Source organism: Periplaneta americana, chromosome 15, assembly GCF_040183065.1.
Source record: "Periplaneta americana isolate PAMFEO1 chromosome 15, P.americana_PAMFEO1_priV1, whole genome shotgun sequence".
Taxonomy (NCBI): Eukaryota; Metazoa; Arthropoda; class Insecta; order Blattodea; family Blattidae; genus Periplaneta; species Periplaneta americana.
Genome location: NC_091131.1, coordinates 45,392,696 through 45,411,210, shown reverse-complemented (window position 1 = coordinate 45,411,210; position 18,515 = coordinate 45,392,696). Strand labels below are relative to the sequence as shown.

The window sequence follows — 18,515 nt, the reverse complement described above, 5'->3', positions numbered from 1 at the left end:
GACTTGGGCTTTAAATTCTCCATTGTCAGTTGAACTATAACACCTAACGAATAGAATTTACTACACAAATGCGAGTGCAATAAATGTGGAACACATATGGTGAAAAGAGACTTTTGAACTCTTAAAAGCCAATCCAGACAAATTCGAGCGTTCTTGAAGATCTAAGTAAGTCTTCTTGTAGAAGTATGAAGTATAGGAAACCGTATTTATTCTAGTACCTCAGATTATACAAGAGGTCCACACCTGTGGAGTAACGGTCAGCGTGTCTGGCCGCGAAACCAAGTGACCCGGGTTCGAAACCCGGTCGGGGCAAGTTACCTGGTTGAGGCTTTTTCCGGGGTTTTCTCTCAACCCAATACGAGCAAATGCTGGGTAACTTTCGGTGCTTGACCCCGGACTCATTTCACCGGCATTATCACCTTCATTTCATTCAGACGCTAAATAACCTAGATGTTGATACAGCGTCGTAAAATAACCCAATTAAATAAAATAAAAAAATATATACAAGAGTATAACAAGGTAATTAAGCAAATAACCTGTCTGTCTTGGGGGTTTGACTGTTGTGACCAATTAAAAATTTTCAGTGACATTTAAATGATGTGCTCAGGGGCGTGTGCCCTTGCACACGACATTGAGTGGGCGGAATCCAGGGCCGATGCACCCTTGGAGTTGGCTACTCAAGAGTAGCCTAGATTCCAGTCTGGGTTAGTAAAGTAAGTCCCTATCATGAAAAATGCAGTAAACAGGGCGTCCTGTCACGAAAGGTGTATAGGTAAACTGAATCTCTACGAAAAAAAAATGTGTATAGGTAAACACAGTCCCGAGTAAATACCGTCACGATAAAATCTTACTTACTCCCACTTTTTCCAAACTTGAAACTGTCAACAAACTAGTACAACCAGTAGTTAGTTGCTGAGGTTAAAAATTTTGTCACATCTTGTGGTTAAAAACATGGTGTGGTAAAACATTTTGCCACTTTACTTTAAGATCGTCTAGGAAACTGCCAAGCTCTTACATTATTTTAAGATACAGAAAGGAACTTGAAAGAAACTGATTTGACAAATTGGAATCTTGTGATATCTTGATTCGCTGTGTCATTTTCCCCTCTTTAAAAACCCATTTTTCCCTTCGGTTGCTTTTTTTTTCACTCTTGTTTCGGAATGAAACATGAGAGTTTCATGTCCTTCAATGTATCGATGACAATATGTGTATTCGGATGATTACTATAATGCATTCAAGCGAGAATGGAAAGACTCACAGCTGTTTGTGGGTTCTGTTGTGGCTGCGAAATTGATCCAAAGAGGTAATGGAAATAGCGCATCTGGTACGATGTATGTCTCAAAGACGTAATCAGTGAACATTTGAATTTTACAGTCTTCAGATTAGATCGTTAATGAAACATTCCCCGACGTCGTCTTGATGCAGAAACGGAAGACAGAAGAAATACTTAAGGAAACTACTATTTTCTGAATTTATGCACAATTGTCAACGATTAACTTTGAATATTGTACAAACTACACGTATAACAACATAATAAATCAAATATATTTTCACGCATTTTTGTGAAATATACTAGGACTCAATTTCCTGTACCTTTATGATCATAGGGACTCAGTTTACCTATATGGGAGGAAGCAAATATCTACTCGGGACTCAGATTGCCTAACCCCTTAAACCCCATTCCAACGGCAGGCCTCCGTCTGACCTCGAAGGTCAGACGACAAATCTACAACTGGTTCCTTCACATAGGTAATTAATCTGTCTGAATTTACCCCAAAATTTCATGAAGACGTTTCTAAGTCTGCCATTTTTTCCTGATTATGATGCATTTTCTTGTATATGGCATCATCAGGATTGGTTCTAATTGCATTGTTATACTTTCTATGCATGTTGAATTTGTACCGATCCGTGAGCGTACAATGAGGGACATAATATGTTGAGCGGGCGAAAATATTTCCAAGATCTGTAGCGCGGTTCATTAGAGAGTATAGGCCTAGTTTTAATTCCTTTACAGCACAGATATGTAATATTTAATCAGAAAAGCGAAGCGAATATCTAGTCAACATATGACCAAAAACTTTCGGCTCGGAGCATGCGCAGTGTGGCATTCCTTGACATAAAAAAACTCGATTCGCTCAACTATTATGTCCCTCGTTGTACAGTAGTGGCAAAAAAACCGGACCGACCCTTGTAGCTGATTTCAGAGCCTTGTTCACTCCAGAGCACGATAGACTGGTAACTAAGACTTTCGTGGTTCGAATCCTGCTTGAGAAGGGAACTTTTTTTTTTTTTTTTGTTACTTATTCAAATTTATCCCCATACTTTTCGATTGCAGCGATATTTTACTACTTAATTAACTTATTATTTCCAGAACATGAATTTTACCAGCAATCGAAAAGTATTGGGAATAAATTTGAATAAGGAACAAAAAAAAAGTTTCCTTCCCACGCAGGATTCGAACCACTAAAGTCTTAGTTACCAGTCTATTGTGTTCTGGAGTGAACAAGGCTCTGAAATCAGCTACAAGGGTCGGTCCGTTTTTTTTTTTTTGCCACTACTGTACAATTCACTTAAAGCACATGTTTTTCAAGAAATAAATAGCGGACTACCATTGAGACGGAAATGTGCTTCGTCAGACAGACATCCACAAAGTGTCATCTATGCGATTTAAAATCTCACAAAACGCTATTCGGTTGAAAATATCACAATGTTTCAATTGATGTACTACCTGAATTTTGTATGGATGAAAATTAGTCTCATAAACTGACGGGACGAGATGAGATCATGGGGCCTTAAATTAAAATGACGAAATTCACACATAGTAGCCTCAAAACTGCCGTTATTCTCGTAAAAGCTTTTTATTGCGAAAGCACGTTGTGCACCGCTCCACCTTTCCATGGTGAACGATGACTAATGGTCCATGATGAGCGATGACTAAGGGCATAGAATGTGCGCACAGTTCATCTCCCCTCAACTCTGCTGCGCTCTTTAAAATCGCCCGTTCCTCTGCTGGACCCTGTATTATTTTGTATTAACGCGCAACTCTACCTGTAGCTAACTTAAAGATAATAGTTTCTCTATTTACTTCGCATAAAACAAATTACTCTGAATTTATTAAGAGTGATATTACGTTAAGTAAGTAGTCATGAACTACTAAATTAAAAGAAACGTTAATTTTTTTAAACAGTATTTTTAGTAATTGCGTTACCACGCGTGGCTTTGACATACCACCACTCCAATTATTTTCATTTCCGTGGTTACAAATGCTTACGATACTTGCATTAACTTGGTTATTTCTTAATTAATGTTTATGAAAACAATTTATTACGCCACATAGAAAAGTATATAATAAATTGACGTCGAACACGCGTAAATTACTCGTACCGTAATTTATTTATCGTTTAATTAACGCAGCTAATCCTGTTTTTAGCACTGGACTAATGGAAAGAGACATTAATAACTCTTAAGGGATCTGGGCCATTTGCACAGGGTAAAAAGTAGACGCTATAAAAATTCTGCTAAACAAATGTACTTCATAATCAGTGGCGAAACTTTAAGAAGCTTTTGAGACTTAGCCTACCCAAAAAATTTGAGTTATTATATCTAGTAACAGTAAGCCTTTTAAGTTCGTAATAATGATTTATCGTAACACTTGGTTTAATTCCGATCCTTCCACATATTAAGTTCACTGTTGGCAGTCATTCCATGATCCGAGAGTTCAGTGCGAGGCGAGGCTTGTGATCACAAGCCTCTAAAGACATGGCTACGACCTTGACTCGTAAGCTGGGGGGGGGGGGGGTCTGGGAAGGGGGTATCGATTCACTACATCGGGCTAAACGAGGCTAGTCTTGTCACCTACCGTCACTATAATATGTCGCGCTATGTTGATGTTCTATGAATGAGCTATGTTGCTGAGCTTTAGTTTAATAAAGAATGCATGCGTGTATGTGTTACATATTAATTTTGTGTAAAGTGGCTCATACTGAGAAAACATTGGGGCCATTATTATTTATTTGTAGAATTTAAAGAGAAGCCGTTTCAATTGAATGTATGGAACAAAATGTACTTACAAAGATAGGAGACAGACACTACGTTTACAGAGGAAGACAAAATATAAGTTTTCAATTTTCGTGATATAAGAAATATCCTTGGCTAACAGGGTACAGTACTCTCAGATAAATAAGCTATATTGTTACACCGGGGACAGAACAACTAGAGGCTTCAGTGACGTCACTACAGAAGAGCCTACACACAGCAGAATTGTTCGTTGCACTACAAACTGAAAACGTTGACTACTTACTTTCACTGATCCAGCTGCACTCTCACAATACAATAACTTCCGTTCAGAAAATGTTTTGCAAATGAATGGTACCGTACCTGCTAGTACGGTAGGAGGGGGTGGTTGGACCGCTTAAAAGTAACGGTCTTCAAGCTTCTAGATGTTCTGTCCCCAGTGTATATCTGTATTTTGTTTGGGGGTGAAAATGAATGGTCATCAACTTCTTGTGGGATCTGTGTCACAAAAAATATTTTGATAGAAAAACCGAGAAACATCTGCTGTATACAAAGATAAAAGATAAGCAGATTTTTTTCAGTCTACTCCATATTTACACCTTAGCTTCGCCACTGTTTATAATACAGTAAATTCTTCGAATATTGTCTCAAGAACTTGAAGGCATAAATGTAATATCTCCAAAGTAAACGAGGTACGGTAACTTTAGAAGTACCCATGAATTGACATTGTGTGTGTTCCTTTACATCAATAAATTTTGTAACTGAATTGTATGTTCCAGAAGAACAAGTAAAAATGTCAAAAACTAGGCTACAACTTCAAGACTTTCCTCAGGGACCATTAGATACATACAGGAAATTAGCATGTTTCTGTTGGAAAAAAATGAAAATAGCAGTAGAAGGCGAAGAGAGATGCAGCATCATGGTAAGTAGCTAGGAGGAGTTAAAATTAATGCAAGAAAATGTTTTTTCACTATGCATCATTCAAGTTTGTTCTTCAATTATTTTATACGGGCTCACTAATTATGTACCTTTATAATTGAATTGGTCATTGCTAAAAGGCCCTTTCTCCGTATTTTTGCAAAAATGAGTTAACTACAGATTCAATATCCTTACACATAAATACACACTCTGTGCTAAAAGGACTTTCCTCAAGCCTTCATACACACGCACAGTTGAGCATTTCATTTTTCATGTCATGCTAAAATGCCCTTACTCCAGGATAGCGGGCCTTCTAGCTGTGAACTTGTCATTTAGCAGTGTTTCCATCTGATGACAAACCTTTATACTTGCTATACTATCAGCTATCTTCATTGTTTGAAGCGGTCTGTTTATTCTGTTCTGATCTTTATTTGTGTTTTATTACAAATTATTATGTTATACGCAATTTCGGCTAATTAAAATGGAGACTGAGAGTTTGTAAAGCAAAAAGAGATGTAGTGATACTTGCAGTTGGAAACGAAATATATTAAAGAAAGCCAAAGTTAAAGGCACTGAACATGTGACTTACTCTGGAGAATTGGTGGCTGAAAGACGAACTGGTGAGGATTGTAGGTAAGTTCAGAATATTTACACTGAATCACTGACGTAAATGAATATTGCATAAAAATGTTATTTCCTTAGGCCACAAAAATCTTGATAGGCTATATAAAATATTTATGCATGCACAAAAATAAAGTCACTCATTAACTGGTGGCCCATGTTTTACAAAAGAGGAGGTCTTTCTGTAGAATCTTATGGTAGAAAGGTACCTCGGTGTTCGAAGTTGTCATTAGCCCCTGCGAGTTATTATGAATATATGTACAATGCCACTCTTCCTCATATTGTTTCAACATCCAAGTTCATTGATGGTTGTATTAGGCATACTTTTGCTCTTTGTCTACCTGGAATTGAAAACATAGCCCTTCCCCAACGTCCTACTTATGATGAATTGATTGCAATCAACCCAGACAAAATGCAGGATATCAAGAAAATTCTATGCTACATTCCCCATGAACAGTTACCTTATTATGAGAAAGTTGTAAATTCTCCACTAGCAGGACATAGAGAAAATACAGAATGAAATCGTCAAGTTAGATTAAAACAAGGGCCTGAAACTTCGTAACACGTAATTAAAATATATTTTAAGAAGATAAATATACTTTTAACTTGAAATAATGGTAGTTTATTTAATTTACAATCCTGTATTTTATTACAGTACTCCATTTTTAACCAAATGTGAAATTATTTTAAGTTCACTGCTAAAAGGCCCTTAAATTTGAATTTTTAATTAATAATATTATACAAACTACATATGACAACAAAATAAAAATTGTGCTTCCAGAAAGCACAAATATACCTTTATGATGGACAGTCACCACTTTGCTCTACAAAGATTAGTATTTCTTAAAAACAGTTTTTTTCGATTTATTCAGAACTAACATTTTTGGACAAAGGGCCTTCTAGCAATGACCAAATCAATTAATTTTAGCTTTATATCGGATGGTGTATTGAGGGATGCCTATAAGAATTTTGGTGTTCAAATGTATAAATTGAAACAATAGCCGAATTGGTTTTCAGGAAAAAGTGTATTAAGTTCTTTGTAAAAAAAAATCTACACACCCATTCTGTTAAAAATATTTTTTTGTTCTGGATATTATAAGAAAATTTAAAAATGGTGATAGGGAATTTATGAAATTTCTTCAATTGCGTGAAATGTCATTATTCTTGGTATGTAATTTTTTAGGTTGGGTAGGATAGATTTTAAATAAATATTACCACAGGCAAGATGAATACACCCTGTCCAATAATAATAATTAGATAATAGAGAGAGATGACTGATATAGGTATGTTAAATAGAAAATGCAGCGAGACTGACTGCGTGGAAAACCATGAGGCACTAAGTTCATCGTACACTTCTGTTTTCATGGTACCACGAGTGAGGGTGACATCAGAGTAAACCTTTCATGTTACAACATTACAAATTTTTTTCTCTTGTATGTCGAATATAGATGTTTCACGTAGAAAGTAATAAATTATTGTAACCTCTAAAATCATAATTATTGATTAGTGATCTATGCTAATCATAATATGCTATGGACTATGTAAAACAACTGGGCTCATTTAACAAAAACTTATATTTACAGTCCCTTCTATGATATTATATGAGGAGAGGTCTGAAGATTTCAATTAAAAGAGCAATTCAAGCTAAATATGACAATTATTAATATTATCAAACATAGATTTAGTAAATGGTTGGCAAGAGTTTAGTATGAAATGCATAAGAATTTGGCTACAATTCTGTATATTGACTTTATTTGCTAGCATTCGTATTAGTGTTGTGGGATTTAATCGATTAATCGATCAATTTCTGTTGTAAGATTAATCAATCAAAAATATTTAATCGAATAATCGAGTCTATTAAAATTAATCGGTTGTAGTTGATATTAATTATTATTTTGTTAATACAAACTTATAGTAAAAATTCCGACAATATTTCTCTCTCGGAAATTGCTTACTTAAAAGCACAATAGTACTGTTATTTTCTAACTGTAAACCAGGTAGCGTAGGAAAAATCTTTGCAGTTAATTGTTATATATCATGCAGATGGCTGTGTGGAAGAAGATGGAAAATGACCCATTGTTCCAACAAGCTACACAGACTCCAAGCATCGATGAGCAACACCGTTTAACATTGCTGCGTTCCCAAAGAGTACTTGAGTATAATGTGATACCAAAAGAAGAATTTCTACGAAATCCTGTCAAGGTAAAAATGCAATTGATGGACGTAAATTCTTATTTATTCAATAAAATATGTCTTACGTGGTCACTAGACATTCTTCTGAAAAATTATCTTAACAGAGATGATCGCTAATTTTTGGAATGTACTATAAACTTCTCTTCATTATGTGATTAATTGTATTGTGATAAGTACCAATACAATCATTTACAAGTTACTATGTATGTATGTATGTATGTATTTTATTTCGTTCTAAGGATCATACAGGGTGATGTTGGACATGTCAAAGAAATTAAAACTAGAAACAATTCTAAAACTTATACACATTTGCAAAATAATACTGATATATATAATAACATGGTGTATAATGCTGACAAATAATTGAACACTACCACTAAAATTGTCATATCTTCACACAATAAACCTAGAACTAATAATTATCTATGAAACCTTTATCATCTACTATTAATAAACATATACATACAACTTAACAACATGTAATAACTGGAAATACTAACATTCAAGATATTCTTGTACTGAATAAAAACCATCCATAAGAAATTTTTTTAATTCTTTTTTGAATTTAATTTCAGCATTTATGTGTTTAATAGACCCAGATAATTTATTAAATAGAAGTCTGCCGTTGTAATAAAAACTTTTTTCAAAAAGGGAACTTTTGTGTCCAAACAGGTGCAAATTAGACTTTCTTCTTGTATAGTGATTGTGAATTTGTTCATTTCTGGTAAATTTTTGGAGTTGTTTATGGACACGAATCAAAATCTCGTATATGTAAAGTCATGGTACAGTGAGAATGTTTAGAATTTTGAAATAATATCTACAGCTTATGTAACTTATTTAATTTCTTAGTGAAAGCAATAGACTAAGCATGTAGTCCACATTGTTTAACACTTATTTGTGAAAAATCTTCTGTATAGTCAGTTTCATATGTTATACGGTATTTTTATTAATTTTTTGTAGCCATAAAGAAGATGATTAGATAGGTATACAAGCAACATTGTCTTTTGAATTCAGATACTTTATTTCTTCAACCATACCACTTCATTCATTTTTCAAATAGAAGAAAGAGGTCCAATTTATTTTTTCATTGTTCTATATACAGTTTTAACACTTAATAATCACTGATTAACCTTATAACTATTTACTGTGTTAATATGAGGAAATTACCTGGCTGACTAGTTTCAAAGTGATCTTCATTTTCCAAAGCCTAGTGCACTTCGAAAAATAAAGAACATCATTTCGAAACTAGTCCGCCAGGTTATTTCCTCATTTTAACACAATGAAAAGCTATAATGTTAATCTGTGATGCAAATTTGTTTGTTGATATCTGAAGATGTTCAATATCCTCCATTGTTATTGCCGGACAAAGCTGTAAGACAGAGCGCAATAACTCAGTAAGATACCAAAAAGAACAGCAGCAGTAACATATTAGGAAACAATTTTGACAGTTTTTGTAATTAGAAGCATTGAGATTTTATATGATTTACCCGTGGATAAAAAACTCAGTATTCCGAACAGTTTATGGCCATTCATTAAATGTGTGTAAAAGTTTTCTGACCTATTTTTATGGAGGTTACCACTGAAATTAAAGAAATGTTATACATGTTACATGAGAAATGTAATCAATTCTAGAAAAAAAATGACAGTTCACTGAGGTGACATGACCGTTTCAGTAGGTTTGATTGTTTATCCTAGTCTAATTAGTCCTAACCAGGGGCGGCCCGTCCTTATGTGCTACAGTGCTACAGCACAATGATAATTTTTGCTCAAATAATGTATTTGTAATACCATAGTATTTGATCTGCCATTTCACATTTTCCCGTGGTTATGTTCATGACGCGTTATAGAATGTTTAGTCTTCGCTTTTCGCTCTTTGGTGCCTCAGGGGGTTCGTTGTGCTACTCAAAACTTACATGAGAATGTAGACAATTAATGCGCCTGTGCGAAGCTGAAATAACTTCTCTGATTGGCTATTTTTACACGGGGAAGTGCTGTAGTCAGCTTCAGCACAACACAGCTTGGAGATTGCAAAAGTAAAGCGTAAGGAAAGAATGCTTGTTTGTGGAGGAACTCGGAACTATGTACAATGTATTTGGTAATTCAAATGTTCGACTGCTGCTGCCATCTACCAGTTTCTTTAGGTTCCTCCTGAATCAATCAGCAAGCGATGGAAAATTGAATCCCAGAAAATTGATGCCAAGGCGGTATGTAACCATATAATTCGGGAAACTATTCATCGTTTCCAATCTTTAAGCTACCTAGACGCAACAAAATTGCTAAACAGCGAATTTTATGACAATTTTTTGCATAATTTTCCTGAACGCGAACTTGAAGTTGCTGTCAACAGCTATACTGTACTGAACAAAAGAATGTTAAAGGCAACTTGGAGTTCTATACGGAAGATCAGACTTCCGAAATATAGATGGCTGTTCAATTGTTACAAAACACAGTCTCCAACAATTCACGGGATCCATTCTGTGAAGTAACGAAGTTGTTAAATATTTTGGTTACAACACCAATGACCACTGCTGAGCCAGAAAGATGTTTTTCTTGCTTGAAACGCATAAAAACGTTTTTAAGGAACACTATGTCCCAGGATCGCCTCACTGCTCTTGCAATACTGTCAATAGAAAAGAGTATAATGTCCAGGATGGAGGGATTTAACGTTTAACACCAGGGTAATTGACAAGTTCTGCAGTAGGAACGAACTCCATATTTCGTCACTAGGCGAGTCTCAAATTAAGATAAATGCATATAAGTGTATACAGTAGGCCAATATAGAGATTGTAGCACACTCATTATTTTGACCACCAGCCGCTACTGGTCCTAACATGACCTTTGTTTAAAATAAATTAAATACTTCAGCGTATATGTCTATTTTATGTTTATTTTTATCATTAGTTTATAAAAATTATGTTACATCATTACAAGACCGCTCAACTTTATCCACAAAAAAGTCTCAAAATATGCATGTAACTATGTACTAATAATTGCTGAAATATCTTCTGAAAATAAACATTTATGCAATGAAAATTAGTACTTAAATCACTGATATGGAAGATTTAATTTACTTTAATAATACCACTCATTAATTATAATAAGTCATTTCACTTACTAAAATTTAATAAGTCTAATTATAATATTTTTCTTCAAATGCATATACATTTTGTATAAATAGATTTTACATGTTTTATTTCGTAACCTTTAATTATAATAATTATTTCAGTTTATAATTGTTACGGGCGATCATGACTAGTGTTGATAAGGCCCGCTATTTTCTTAAATTTTTCTGTTAGTTTATATTGATATTCTTTTCTGTGATGACAGCTTTTGGATCATGTAGATGCCAGAGTTGGCTACTATTTCTCACATTTATTTTCACATTTCATGCTGTAGTAATTTAAATGTACTATTATGTCTAGCAAGATAATCGTGTGAAGTCAATTCAAGGTATGGTGTATTGTTTCATTTAATACCTTTTCACATGATTACATGATTTTCGCTGTCTCTTTACATGTATGCATATACTGTAATATTTTGTGTTTACTGTGTGCTGCAATAATACAGCTTCCCTTCTCTCTCTTTATTTTATTATTATTATTATTATTATTATTATTATTATTATTATTATTATTATGTGGTTGTTGTTGTACTTATTATTACACTTCCTTTATTTGTTGCAGTATGCTTCATTATTCAGTGCGCTATGTGAATATGATTTTAGTTTGTGTTTGAGACACTTCATAAAACATCTCTTCTTTACCACTTGCATTAAAGACCTCGGAACAGAAAAGCATATGCATCTGATAGAAGATAATTATAATGAAAAGGTATGGACATTATGTTTGGTAGAGGTGTGCAATAATTGCTGTCAAATAGCAAAAGAAATACATTATGTTGGAAAATTATACATTCTTACAATACTTTCATGGAACACAAAACTGTTCAGGTTGGAGTTCATTGCCCCCATATGTTCTAGTAAACTTATATTAAATTAATTCTCATCATTTTACTAGTTATCTCAAATTAATTATAATTGATTGAATTAAATTAGCTCATAAATTAAGTTACTACTTTATTTTATAGGTTTATCTAAATTTAAATATGTACTATACATTAACATTTAATTGAAAAATGTTACCCAGTACTGGAGAATCTTTTAAGTGTTGTGTAAATATTCGTAATTTAAATATGTATTGTATTGATTAAGGCTAGTTGAGTGGAAGAGAAGGCCTTATGGACTTAATTCTGTCAGCGAAAATAAAACATTCTATTCTATTCTATTCTATTTTGACATGTATAGTATTTCTTATTTCATAATGTGAATATATTTTTCTGAAGACTGTATAGCCCTGTTCTTACCTTACAAATGTCTTTTAAGGAATCTGGAGGTTCATTGCTGTCCTCACATAAGCCCACCATCAATCCCTATCATATACCACCTCCCTCAAAACCATTTTAATATTATTCTCCTATCTATATCTCGACCTCCCCAAAGATCTTTTTCCCTCCTGTCTTCCAACTAACACTCTATATGCATTTCTGGATTCACCCATACGTGCTACATGCCCTGCCCATTTCAAAGGTGTAGATTTAATGTTCCTAATTATGTTAGGTGAAAAATACAATGTGTGCAGTTCTGTGTAACTTTCTCCATTCTCTTGTAACTTCATCCCTCTTAGTTCCAAATATTTTCCTAAGAACCTTATTCTCGAACACCCTTAACCTTTGTTCCTCTCTCAAAGTGAAAGTCTAAGTTTCACAATCATACAGAGCAACCAGTAATATAACTGTTTTATAAATTATAACATTCAGCTTTTTTGAGAGCAGATTGGATGACAAAAGCTTCTCAGCTGAATAATAACAGGCATTTTCCATATTTATTCTGTGTTTAATTTCCTCTCGAGTGTCATTTATATTTGGTACTGTTGCTCCAAGGTATTTGAATTTTTCCACCTTTTCGGAGAATAAATTTCCAGTTTTTATATTTCCATTTCGTACCAATTATGTTCTGTTCACGAGACATAATCATATATACTTTGTTTTTTCGGTGTTTACTTCCAAACCTATCTCCCTACTTGCTTCAAGTAAAATGTCCGTGTTTTGCCTAATAGTTTGTGGATTTTCACCTAATATATTCACATCATCCACATAAACAAGCAGCTGATGCAACCCATTCAATTCCAAATGCTCTGTTTTACTGGACTTTCCTAATGGCAAGTTGAATTGAAATAATTTGAAATAATTTTTATTTGGTTATTGCGCATGCGTATTTTAAGACTAAAGTTTTAACTTTATTTAAGTCTCTGTCAATGTCTTCTATTTAATTTTATGCAATAATTAAGTGTTGAACTTTTTATGTGAAGTTCATTTAATATCCATGTTGAATCTTTCGTACACTACTTTTAAAACTTGAATATATATATATATATATATATATATATATATATATATATATATATATATATATAATTGATTAAATTGCGATCTTACTCGTGTTAATTGTGTAAGCATGTGCGGCTTACAGCTATTTCGGTGTTTCTTCACACCATCCTCAGAGCCTACTAGATCTCGGCATCATCTCGAACTTCGCTGCCTGTTGTGTGGGTGCATTCGATTGTTGAAAAGTGTTGATATGTGGTGTCAAATAGTGTGTGTGTTCTGAACAACATACAACAACATAAATAGAGACATGGAAATCCTACACAATGTTGAGTTTTTGGTTTTTGGGCTGTATATCATACAGCCCAAAAACCAAAAACTCAACACACTAGAACAATATGAAATATACAGACACACCAAAACACACCCTGATCAAATTCTCAACACACAGATCAATTTCAGAACACACACACTATTTGACACCACATTTCAACACTTTTCAACAATCGAATGCACCCACACAACAGGCAGAGAAGTTCGAGATGACGCCGAGATCTAGTAGGCTCTGAGGATGGTGTGAAGGAACACCGAAACAGCTGTAAGCCGCACATGCTTACACAATTAACACGAGTAAGATCGCCATTTAATCAATTATATCATTTAATATATGTATTGTAAATGGGTCCTAATTATCTTGCAGATTAATGGTTGTTATGCATTGACAGAGGTAAGCCATGGTACTAATGTTAAGATGATGAGAACTACGGCGACATTTGACCCAGTTACTCAAGAATTCATCATTAATTCCCCAGACTTTGAGGCTGGTAAATGCTGGATTGGCGGTTTAGGTAAGAGATTTGTTGTACAGACATCAGTTTAAGAATATTTTAACTGGAAGCATAATCTTGTCGAAACTAGAATATGCGGATTTTGTTCATATGTCTTCAGATGCTCTGTGTAAGTCAAAACTCCTAAAATCATTTTCCTCTCTGCTAAGTCATTGTTATGTTGTATCGAATGTGTGAAAGGGAGAATCAATCAATGAGATGAACAGATTGCTTAATGAATGAGAATAAACGAAAGAGAGAATTAAATGATTTTATTAAATGTTTGATGTTGGTGTGGGAAACGCAGCAAATTAGCAAGCAAATCACCTTGCTAAGATGGCTGCATATTCCGATATTGAATATGAATATATTAAATAAATATAGTGTTACTTTTGCTAAAAGAAAATTTCAGTTATCTAACATTGCACATTTAAATTTTTCTAAACAACGAAATTTCTTCAGATTCTAAGCAGAAGGTTAAACATGTCTCTTTATAAATCCGCCCCTGCTAACTGCAAATTTCTGTAAATGTGTTAAATTTATTTGTTACCACTATTAGTACTTATTGTTACACACTTCTGGAGAAAAAGATGGCGGAACTCTGTGTAGAATATTATAATGTAGGGGGAGGTGATTACTGTCCATTGCATGGGAAATTTGTCGTTTTTAACCTTATTTTCGTCCAACTTTAAGATTTTCAACATCTAAGTGGAGTCCAAAGAAAAATTAAAAACGTAATTATTAACACATTTCTCGGTTCTGTGATGAAAAATAAAACAAAAAGGTGCCAGAATGTCCGCCAGAAAAAGCACTGTTGCTATAGAAGTTTAATTATGTATTATTCTTTCAGGAAAGACTGCGACTCATGCAGTTATATTTGCTCAGCTGATCACACCAGACCGAGTTGATCATGGATTACATGGCTTTGTTACTCCAATTCGAGACCCAGAATCCTTACGTCCATTCCAGGGAATCTTTGTAGGAGATATGGGAGAGAAATTAGGAATAAATGGGTTAGATAATGGGTAAGTCAAGATCAGTGGTACACAGTATCTGAACTTTCGGAGAACTCTTCGCAGCTTTTTAAGGGTTTCTTGACTCATTAACAAGAAAACATGTAAATCACCTCTTTCCTTGAAAACAATTGTTAAGTTATTCTTTATTAATTCTCTTATTGTCATAATTTCTTTTTCTGAAGAGATTTTCAAGTCTAAAAGCTAATATCCCAAGTTTACAAAATAATAATACTAATAATAATAATAATAATAATAATAATAATAATAATAATAATAATAATTCAGTGACAAATCGTGAAGGTAAATAACAGGACTCGGTTATGAAAATTAAACATGCCAAAGAAATCTTTGGAATTTTTTAAGTATGAAAAGCAAAAAATATAAGTAAAAACAAAATAAGCTCTTAAAATTATTTTCATATGGAAGGCAGCATCCAGAACTCCCACCATTACTCATCACAGATGAGATTCAATTTCCTTTTCTGAACTTCAGATTCATCTTTCTTTTTTAATAAACAGTTTGCAATGCTCAATCCTCTTCATGTGTCCAAATTTGTATTCTCCAGTCTTCTCTATCTCTCCATTCTCCTTCTTCTGTATCCTTTTGTCGCCTTCTTATTTTCTTAGTCCATTTAACCCTTTTTCTCCTTCCTTTAGATATCCATTCCAATATCTGTCTCGCTAGTCTGTCCAGCAAATAGGAATTGTAAAGAATGGACAATGAGCGAATTTCCCTGTTCTGTTTATCTGTGCACATGTGCTCCGTTAATGTGTAATTCCACTTTAAAATGCTAGAGGTTAGTGTAATTGAGCACCCATGAACGATGGAACAGCAATCCCTATTTGCTGGTAAATCTGCTAAAATGAACCTCTGCTGTAGATTACTGGTGCAATATCAGCACCAACCTTAGTGGAAAAGGCAGAACTTCACGCTGATGCTGGTACAGCTGGTTTGAAGGTAATTGAAATAAGTCCCTGCTATATCAAAGGTACTAACGCTCAGTGACCATACTTATAATTCCCTTTATGCTGGTCTGTCGTTCTCCATCCTCCAAGCGTGGCCATATCAAATTAATTGTTTACCATGGATATAGTTAATTACAAAATCTTGATAATTCATACTTTTCCTAATTTCCTCATTTCTTAATATATATAATTTTGAACACTGTGCAGTCCTTCTGAGGAAGTCCATTTCTTTAGATTCGACTATAGATTTAATTTTTGAATTTAATATCCACAATTTTGCTCTGTAAGTTGTCTCACATCTACTTAATTCTTTATATATATATATATATATATATATATATATATATATATTTAGGGGATCATTAATAAAATCATGAAACCTTCAGTAGTACAAAGAGACACAAGAATAGGCTTGTATAAAACCTTAGCACAGCCAGCATTAAGCTATGGTAGTGAAGCGTGGACTGTGAAGAATAAAGATGTCGGTAGAATAACAGCAAGTGAGATGAGGTTCATGAGAGCAACAGCTGGATATACTCGCTGGGATCATAACAAAAATGAGGACATAATGCAAGAACTTCAAATACTGTAGAACCCATTATGCAGTTCATCAGCAAATATGAACTAAAGTGGAAGGGTCATCTCAAATGAATGGATTGATGCAGAACTCCAAAAGCACTGTTTCATTACCATCCGCATGGCAAAAGATCTCGGGATCGTCCGAAGAAGAGATGGACTGAAAATTCTCGGCCTAATACTTGTTAGGAAGACGACGATGATATATATATATATATATATATATATATATATATATATATATATATATATATATATACAATATTTATTTTTGTTGTTTTATAAATATATTGGTATCCCATAAGATTCAATTTAACCACCTTATCAATAACCTTCCTTTTCGCTGTCTTTTCTTTAATTTCTGTTTTAAGCCAACCCAACCATCTTTTTTAATTTTTATTCCAATTTGAATTTCTCATATTCTTTAATCAATTCTCCAGCTTCTTCTAATATTAAGTTATTCATTTCTTCATTACCAATTACCATATAGTTAGTTTAATCTATATTTATTTTAGTTCCCACTTGTTATACTCTAAAACTCGTTTCAAATACTTTTCGACAGATATGCAGTATTTACAAACTACAGGATACCAAAAAATTGTCTCTTGGATAAAATGGCTACAGTAACATCTGATGGAAAATATGTCTCGACTATCACAGACCCTCGGAAAAAATTTGGTAAGTAAAAGTGCAAATTTCTGTAGAGTACCGTACTGTAACAAAAAACTTAGAGCCAGTAATGGCAAGTAGTACCGTAATTCAGTCTTTTATAAATCGAAATCTTAGGTCTTAACATGATAAGTCGTGTAGGCCTACATATAAAACCTTTATTTGGTGTATTTAATGAAAACTATTATAAAAATCTTCATAAATATCTTGTTACTGATTTATAACTTCAATTACAAATGAAGAACTAGTTTATAGTTTACAACACTTCTAAACTACAAAGAATATTGATTGCCAGTAAGATAAGAATAATGAAATAGTTACATTATAAAATTGAAAAGAGAAATAATATCACTGTTTAACTTTTCAACTTCTTTACTATGTTAATTTTTAGGTTATTACCTGGTTGACAATTTCGAAGTGTTGTTCTTCATTGTCTAAAGCCTAGTGAAGATCCCGCGCTATCTTCTGGTTTCCTGTTGTGATGGGATGTGTTCATGATTGTGTAGCAAACTCCAATCACAACTGCAGCAACATAGACACTGACATGAAAATACTACACATCTAGCCAAGAAACTAGAAACTTGACACTCTAGAACAATTTGAAATTTACAGACATACAAAAACTCATCCCCAGCACATCCTGAACACTCAACTCTATTTCAGTATTGAAAGTGCATATAGAACAATGAAAAAATAATATTCTGAAAAAATGTACTAAGTCACTGTGTCCATTAAAATCATTACACATTTCTTAAAATCTTGTCATTTTGGAGAAATAAGGAGAATTATGAAAGGTGCCTAAGTAGGTACCTAAGTCATAAACTCATGATAGTCATGGTCTTAAACAAATACAAAGCAACCCTGCTACCCCATAATAGAAAGAAGAGATATTTCTTACATTAGTAATAATAATAATAATTATAATATGGATTTTTCCAGCCATATACTTGAACTTGTGTCTCAGTCGCTTAAACTTCTAGGATTTATCTATAGACATACCACAAAATTCTCCTCTCAAGATAGTTTAAAAATTCTATTTTTTTCACTAGTTAGATCAAAACTTGAATATTGCAGTACTGTATGGAACCCCTATCAAATTAAATATATTAACAAAATTGAGTGTGTTCAAAAAAGATTCATCAGATTTTTGTTTCTTAAATCATTTGGTTACTATCCCTCCTGGAATAATGAAAGTAGTATCTCGTACTCATCTCTTTTGTCTCTCTTTAATTTTGAAAGTTTGCAACACAGAAGAAATAATATTGATATAAAATGCCTCCATAATTTATTAACTTCTTCTTCTTCTTCTTCTTCTTCTTCTTCTTCTTCTTCTT

General features: G+C 33.5%; 1 protein-coding gene across 1 annotated transcript in view; it reads left to right on the top strand.

The window, feature by feature from the left end:
• Positions 1 to 18,515, top strand: part of LOC138715710 (uncharacterized) — a 111,979-nt gene that overhangs the window by 20,688 nt on the left and 72,776 nt on the right. Inside the window, exons 2-7 of the mRNA XM_069848766.1 lie at positions 4,794 to 4,936; positions 7,597 to 7,755; positions 11,430 to 11,576; positions 13,829 to 13,976; positions 14,806 to 14,980; positions 17,075 to 17,190. Coding sequence (XP_069704867.1) covers positions 4,808 to 4,936; positions 7,597 to 7,755; positions 11,430 to 11,576; positions 13,829 to 13,976; positions 14,806 to 14,980; positions 17,075 to 17,190 — 874 coding nt within the window. The 5' untranslated portion in view covers positions 4,794 to 4,807. The remainder of the gene's footprint in view (positions 1 to 4,793; positions 4,937 to 7,596; positions 7,756 to 11,429; positions 11,577 to 13,828; positions 13,977 to 14,805; positions 14,981 to 17,074; positions 17,191 to 18,515) is intronic.